The sequence below is a fragment of the Raphanus sativus genome, unplaced genomic scaffold (assembly GCF_000801105.2).
Source record: "Raphanus sativus cultivar WK10039 unplaced genomic scaffold, ASM80110v3 Scaffold0051, whole genome shotgun sequence".
In the NCBI taxonomy this organism is placed as follows: Eukaryota; Viridiplantae; Streptophyta; class Magnoliopsida; order Brassicales; family Brassicaceae; genus Raphanus; species Raphanus sativus.
In genome coordinates, this window is record NW_026615374.1 from 75,935 (window position 1) to 84,110 (window position 8,176).

The 8,176-nt window shown below is 31.3% G+C and overlaps 1 protein-coding gene across 2 annotated transcripts; it reads left to right on the plus strand.

The window, feature by feature from the left end:
* Positions 1-3,416: 3,416 nt before the first annotated feature.
* On the plus strand, positions 3,417-6,158 carry LOC130500862 (F-box protein At4g00755-like). 2 transcript variants are annotated; one of them, XM_056995796.1, is made up of 6 exons: positions 3,417-3,619; positions 4,725-4,833; positions 4,919-5,257; positions 5,338-5,462; positions 5,543-5,648; positions 5,746-6,158. In XM_056995796.1, the coding sequence occupies exons 1-6, from the start codon at positions 3,560-3,562 to the stop codon at positions 5,916-5,918; spliced, it is 912 nt and encodes a 303-aa protein (XP_056851776.1). In that variant the 5' UTR covers positions 3,417-3,559; the 3' UTR covers positions 5,919-6,158. The 2 variants fall into 2 exon arrangements, with proteins under 2 accessions (XP_056851776.1, XP_056851775.1); XM_056995795.1 differs by lacking the exon at positions 3,417-3,619 and having other exon boundaries at positions 4,343-4,833.
* The last annotated feature ends 2,018 nt before the right edge of the window (positions 6,159-8,176 follow it).

Here is an 8,176-nt window from a genome sequence, read left to right on the forward strand (position 1 = left end):
GTCTAAAAAAAATACACTTGAAGGGATAGTAGAAGGTAGTCTAAACACTGGACGACTTAAATACACTGGACGACTTCGTAAAAGGTCGTCTAAAAAAATACACTTGAAGGGATAGTAGAAGGTAGTCTAATACACTGGACGACTTCGTAGAAGGTAGACGAAACACGGGACGACTTAGAAATTAGTCGTCTGGACGGGTAATCAAGACTGGACGACTTAAATTTAGGTCGTCTGGACAACTAGTCAACTGGTTGTGTACATTGTGGTTTCGTATGGCCAGTTTCCTTGCAGTTTGAGCATCTCCGTGCCCTGTGTTTCTTCCTGGGTTTGTGTCCTCTCATCCTAGATAGCTCCAACCAAGATTGCCATCTTGATTTCTTCTGTCTCCCCGGACCACGCATTAATTTTATGCTTAATTAATGTACTCATACACAAACATAAATAGTTTTAGTGTAACTATGCTATATAAAAAAGAGTAAGTCGTTCGTGACAAAAAAAAACGAATAAGTCGTTACAGAAATCGAAATATTTATTTCATCGCTCCAAAAAATTGTCCCGGGGACTTAAAACATTTTTGAGCTGCCACTAGATTCTATCTTAATAAAAAAAAATTCATCAATCGTAAATAGTCTATTATAAGAAAAATTCGCCACTATCTTGAAATAAAAAGGACTCCACTATCAAACTCTGGAGAGCTCGGACAAGACTGAGTCGAGCCTCGAGGAACTATCTCTGATTTTCCAAGTATAACTCTAGAAAGCAGCAAGAATCTCATCCCATCTTCTGATTCAGCAGCTGAGTCCTTCAAACTAAAAATCAAGAAACACAAACAGCTAGTAAGACCACTGAAGAGACACACTTTGTTTTCTGTACTGTAGCATCGGAATAAAAGCTTGAGAGTTTTGTAGTTTATACCTTGGGTTAAGAGAATGAGAGCTATGGTTGTGATATCATTTTCAAGATTCAAAGAGGATTTTTTTTTTTTGGTTTGGATAATAAAGCTATCGACTGAGGTATAGCATTTGGTAGTTTAGTGTCTTCTTTTTTTCTATCTTAATAAAAGTATTGAAATCCAGATTCAAAGATTACAAAAGACAACTTTCAACAAACCCAAATTCAAAGATTACAAAAAGACAATATGGAATCAAGCATTCTCTTGAAGACAAATCATAAATAAAAATAACAACTGAAATTGCATAGGATAAGTTTTCATACGAAGTTGATATTGTAATAATTCTTCTTAATAAAATGATATTGTAATAACTTAAGAGTATAGACGCCGATGAACCCATCCAAAATCTTTAATTTAACCAAAAAAAAATCAGAACTCTAAGTATATACTATACTATATTTTGATCCGTTCGACCGAGTGGATGTCAATTTTTATTTTATCTTTATTTGTACTAGATGTTATACATGATTTGCAATGTGTGTACTAATATAACATTTTGAGAAATAACGATGTGTTTAATTACATTGAATATTTTTTTTTGCGTCTACGGTTAATTTGATAACTGATATTTATTGGACATCATATAAACAAATCCAAAATTTGTGTAATTATATTTATGTATAAGATATATAGAAAATAAATTTTCTAAATTAAAAGTAAGAAAAACAGATAAATATTACTTAGTATGGTATTAAAAATTGATACATTAGTTATAACATTTGTAAGAAAATAAAAATATTGTAGGTAATTTATTCTAGATAATATTTGATTTGTATAGTTATATCCATAGTTTCAAAATAGAGAAAGTGTATGTATTGTAAAAATATTTTATAAATCAGGTTAGGAAAGATCATAACTGCATTGGCTGATTGTACATGTCATTTTAATTGATTCATGAGTATAATGTTTAATTTTAATTGCTTCTTGATTAACTTTCTAAACACTATTGTTATACTAAAGATTATGAAAATACTGAATATATAGATTTAAACTTGGTTAGCAAAATTTTCAAAAAAGTTTAGATTTTTTTTGAAAATTTTAACTAGCTAAAATAGTTAGTAACGTGATCTGAAATATGTTAGAGCAATGGTTGAAGAATTTTCTAGCTAAGCTTCATAGCTTTTTGGCCTCAAGAGCAAAAAGATGAAGATGGCTTTTTCCGAAAATAGTACAACTCATATAACTAGTGTAACTTGTAAACACATCTATAAGATATAACTGATTAAATATGACTATTGATTGATCGATTTGATATAAAGAAGAGAAAATTAGTTGATGGTTGAAGATTTTTTTTGACTTTTCTTTATGGTGAAAGAACTATTAGTGGAGAAAAGGGGGAAGAAGAGGAAGACGATTGAGTCGGGTTTCAGATCTGAATCCAGGTTTAGCTTTGGTTTCGGGAGCAAAAAAAATAAAATGCATTTTTTCATAAATTGTACAACTAGTACAACTAATAACCCCTAAAACATAAATTTATTAGATTTTATAATTAGTACAACTAATATAACCTATCACAATGTGAAAGATAATATTATATTTTAAAGAAAAAATAAGTATAATATTATAGAAAATTAACTAATCACAACATATTACAAGTTTAACCACCCAACGAATAATAGTTATTGGTGGCTGAGATTTACAAACACTATTTATAGATTTGGTGGCTAGGGTTTAAAGTCGAGGTTTTGTGGCTATGGGATGCCTTTGTGGGTGGTCTTGACGAATCAACGAATGAACCTGTAGTCTGATCATGGACACGTCAGCTTCGGTAAAGTTCTGTTCAGATTTGTCCGCCACAGTTATCTTTCGGAGTTTTCTATCTTTCGAGTGGGAAGTTTTGTTTTCCTTGTCATCTGTACAATTAAATAACCAATATAACTAATAAAATTATATACTTAGTTCAAATATACAAGTACAACTATCACAAATAACCAAGATAACTAATAAAATTGTATACTTAGTTCAAATGTACAAGTACAACTATCACAACTAGTATAGCTGTATAATTATATAACTACTACAACCGGTACAACCGTATAAATAATATAATGGATACAATTTGTACAATTAATAAAATTAATTTTTAATACTAAATAATTAAATAAATCTGGGCCGGGTTTTAGATACATGGGTTTGGATTGTAGGGACATTTTGCTTATTTTCCATATTAAATTTAAATCAAAAAGAAATTGAAATAAAAAGAAGTTTGTAATAGATTTTTTATACCCAAGTGGGTCATATGATAGCATTTGATCCTCCAATATCCTTGTTCTTGTCTTTGTCTGCACGTGCCAGACAATAAAAGTATCCAACAAAAGCAAAGATGTGTCTGAACCTCTCCACGCTCGCATGGCGAATCTTCTAAAAAAACTAAACCAAAACCCTAATACGTCTTCACATAGATAAAAAAATAAAATATTTTGAAAATTATTTTTGTTTTTGTATTCTTTTATTTGATTTAATTTTGAAAATTGAGACAGACTCCGCTCCGAACGACATCACTAGTCTCAAGAGTTATTTGCTTTCTCTCACTTTACCTCCTCAATCGATTTGATTTCTTCAATCAATCGCAAGCAGAGAAATTTGGCGTAGAGATTTACATTTGTAATGGCGGACCAAACCACCGATTCAACATCTCCTGCGGCTCTTGTCTCCACATCGTCTCCTGTAATCTCTGTCTCTCTCTCATTTGCTTTCTAATCGCTTTAATTTTTCGATCCAATGGACGCATGGTGGTCAGAGATTGAGAGTTTGCTGGATTGAGAGTTTGCTGGATTGGGTTTGGATAATTAAATCTTTTCTAGTACGCATACAAGTTCCATAGGCTAAAAAAAAGAACACATTTTTAGACATAACCGGTTTAGATTGTAGACCAAACAAGTTAAGAAGATTTCATTCATATGTACAACAATGTCAATACACAGATTTATGATGGCGAGTTGAGCTACATGTTTCCGAAGAAGGGATTTGTTAACATTACAGCAAAACACACATAATTAAAAATCACATCGCACGAGAATTAAAAATACAAGCTGGACTTTGTTTGTCTGTTCCAAAGTTTTTTCTTTTTTTCCAAAGTTAAGTAGTAGCCATACAAGATTGCCTTTGGATTAAACTCTGCAACCGAACTTTAGAGATCCATGGATCTTATGGTCTTTGTGGACCAAGATAACGAAATTAGACAGATGTACGAGAAAAGCTAATTGGCCGTCGTCGAGAAAAGGGGTTGAGTTGCCTGAACCCTAAAAAGCTCTTTTGTTTTTGGGAGAATAAGGGGTTTTATGTCTTTAACCCCGTTAACGATTATGTTTAAATTACTCAGAGTTGGTCATGTAATTAACTAACACATAAGAGTCAATCTGAGTAATTTTCTCTTTTTTTTTATTGCTTAGCATCTCCTCTGAATACTAGAGATGGAGGTGCTATGTTCAAACTCAATAAATGAATTTTGTACCTTTTTTTCTTTTTTCTTCTGAAATAAATGAATTTTGTACTTATATTGTTGTTTATACTCAATAAATGAGTTGTATATTTTTTTCTAAAACACACGAATTCATTAATCATCAAAAGTTACGTGAAAGAGTTAAAAGTTAAAACTATGGGAGCCTATTCAATAAATGAGTTTTGTATTTATGCTGTGGGTTCCTATGTCGAAACCAGAGAAATTAACCTTGCATCCATTTCTCTAATAAAAGCATCTCCACTTGATTACTGTGACATCGTCACCGTCTTTGTTTTCTCAGCTTTTATTGGTTTCTGTTTTTCCCCGCAGATAATGGAGTTTACAACTATAGAAGAACTGGACTTGAAGATCTTTTCGCTTTTGGGTCCGTCTGATCTCATGCGTGCTTGTCTTGTTTCACGTTCCTGGTGCCGATTTGGTAGGTTTTCTTATTTTCTTTTATTTTGTTATATTAAATGCTTTTCCGTAGCTCAGTCAGTCTAATTACTGGAACTTCTTTGCAGTGAGTGGCAATCCGTTCATGAGAGACATAGTTCGAGAGATGGTAGATGTAGCTAACACTAGAGTCACTTTCAGCAACGAGCACCCTGATTATGCATTGCTAATCAGAGCACTGAAGTATGCTCCTAGGATTAACTGCCTCTCTGAAGCAGTAAAGGCATCGTCTCATCATCATGTTGATGTATATGACAACATCTCTAACACCGTCCATGACTATATGCTGGCGGGTCCTTGGATGAGCAGAGGACGAAGTGATCCATCGGAGGGAACAGAATGGCTCATGTATAAGCTGACTGAGTTGTCTCTCGTTGGTAGCATCAAGATATACCTAGAACCAACTTGTAAGTCTTTTTTTTTGTTTCTTGATCTTCATTATGTGTTTATTGACTGATACTAGACCTAACCTCACATTTTTTGTTAGATCCTAGCCTACCGGTCTCTCCAGTCTATGGAGCACGTTCTGTTCGCTTCATCTTTGGCGATATGAACGAAGAAGGTGTTTTCACTACGACTTTTGCCACACCTTTCTTTCCGATGACTCAGAATGTGAGTGAGGTCTTGATGCGTTCTCTCATGTTGTCTTTATTGGTTCAGATTCTAACTTAGTCTTTTTTTTTGTAACACAGAGGTGCCAGAAATTTAGTCTCAGGAAACCTCTTATCTGCATCCGCAAGTTTCTGGTGGTTGAGTTTCATGAACCGGTATATCATCTGATGGTCTATACCATATGGGGTAACTTTACTTCTCACCAAACACCAACTTATCCTTGTGTCTGTACATTCTTCTATCTTGTTTCCAAAATAATATTTTTTGTATGATTTACTTTCAGGGTCTCGTATATCCATGTCAAGGGAAGAGATCTTGGAAGCTCATTTAGACTTTCTCCGACAAGGGACTTGGCGCTGCAAGCTATCACTTACTTGGACCCAAAGGTCAAGAGTGAGCTTGATATACTTGATGCTCGTCTTCGTGTGGGTGATGATTTTCAAACTCCAAAGCTAGTGGCATTCTTGAAGGACGAGAACAATGTGTGAGCGGTGTGGATTGTTTCTGGAGAGTGATGTCAAGATTTTGTATTTACTATCTTTGTCTCGTATGTTTGTTTCAAATGATGTATAGTTTCTCAATTGTAAACTTCGATGCATGTAAGCATGTTCACCAAAATGTTGTTTCAAAATATTATGTTTACTAGTCAGTTACAATGGCATGTGTTCTGTTTCCCTGAAATTTACTAGTCAGCATCCGGGAAAACAACAGTCTGCTGGGTTTAATATCTTGTGCAATATACTGATTGTAAAATGTTTTCAGTTTTTTATGTGACTTTAGGATCTGTGTATTCGGGTGTAAGAGGCTGTGATTATCAGAGGGAAAGAACCAAAACCATTTTTTTCTTCTTGTCCCCATAGCTGAAGCAGAGGCACAATGTGTGTGTTCAGAAACCTCAAGAAGCAAATTTGGTGTGAAAAAGGTTCCCGAAAATCTTTGATGATTTTTTTGGTCCGAGCTGTTGATGATTAGATTCACACATGTATACCAGATACAGAATTTTCAGTTCAGTTTATGAAGAAGCCTCTTTTTTTAGAGGTCTCAAAGTTTATATAAATTTCATTTACGGACCAAAAAAAAAAGTATAGTTCCTTCTACTAAATATTGGATGAACTAGGTGCAGCCGTGCAGTAGCGGCAATATTTATTAAAAAAAAATTATCCAAAATTATAGCTATTTATTAATTTCAAATTTAATATATATTTTAATTTAGTTTTATCTGTATGAAAAATTAAAATAATTATTTGTATTTTATTTTTATTTGGTTTTTAAAAATTAATATTTTTAAATTAGTTAAATTTTAGTATTATAAATTAAATTTATTAATTAATTTTAGTTAAAATACATTCAAGTAAGAAAATTTAATTTACTAATTTATTTTTGAAAAAATACAAACTTCATAAATAATAGAAGTATAATTATCTATAAAAATTACTTTTAACTTATAAAGTTGGTGTGAAATGTTTTTATATTTATAGTTATGTTTACTAATTAAAATATTTACTAATGATAATACATAGAATTTATTTTTATATTTTAAGAATCTTACCAAAAATGTAAACTTCATAAATGAAACAGTACATGTCTGATAGGGTGAAAACCATGTCACATTTTATACTAAACCATGTTAAAAAAGTTGTCTAGAAATCGATGCGGTACTACTTATGCATGCATGACAAATTTTCTCAAATAATATGTAGAAAAATTCAGAATATAATTATATATATATATTTTTTTTTTTGTAAACTAGAATATAATTATATCTTGATCTGTAAAACAGCGATCCAATAATTTAGCTTGATACTGAACGAGTTTTTCCTTTTCATGTGTGGTCATTCGTCAATTTGATGTGTTATATTGTATTTAATAACTAGATTTTGATCCGCGCTTTTAAAGCGCAGAATATTTTACGATTGAAAAAATTTTCACTAATAATTTAACAAATATTTTGGTTATTTTTAATGAGTGTGTATTTTAAATATTTTTGCATAAATCAGTATTTTTAAATTCAACATCCGATTGTGATTATACCGGTTAATTCGGAGATCTGACAATTCAATTTATGTTTTTAAAATATTCATTATTTAAAAAATACAAAACCCGAGACTAACCGATTAAACTGATGGATGACCGATATGTAATCTAATTGGATTTAAATTGTAATAGTTTCATAATTTGTAATCTTATAATCGAAATTTAAAGTTCACTATTTGCAATTTATTGAAATTATGACGTTTCTACCAAATTTTAAAGAGGAAAATATAGATATAAAAATAACTAAGATTAGATTATTGTATTATTTGGAAACATTGATAGTAGTATAAAAATATGATTGTTTGAAAACATTTGATAGTAGTATAAAGAAATAAGTATATTGTTTGGAAACATAGATAGTAGTATAAAGAAAGGAACATTAGTGACTTAATGTATGTTTAACTATATAAAGTATAAATGTTGTATTTAATTTAAAAACTTACAAAATAAATGTTAGGTCCAACAGAATGTTTCTGTTTTTAATAAGATAGTTGAACTGAATGATCCTACCAAAAAAAAAAAATGTAACTTGAATGACGAAGAGCTATTTATGTGGTCTTACTTTTACCATCATCTAAAATACGTATAAACTTCAATTGGTGGAAGCTCTTCGTTTATTTATTTATTTATGATTTAAATAATAATACATGCTTATATCTGTCGGCATAATAATTTTTTAT

Coding starts and splice junctions, on each gene's coding strand:
- LOC130500862 (XM_056995795.1), top strand. CDS start 4,551: ATGGGAGCCTATTCAATAAATGAGTTTTGTATTTATGCTGTGGGTTCC. Junction 5,463..5,542: donor TCTTTCCGATGACTCAGAAT/GTGAGTGAGGTC, acceptor TTTGTAACACAG/AGGTGCCAGAAATTTAGTCT. Junction 5,649..5,745: donor GATGGTCTATACCATATGGG/GTAACTTTACTT, acceptor ATTTACTTTCAG/GGTCTCGTATATCCATGTCA.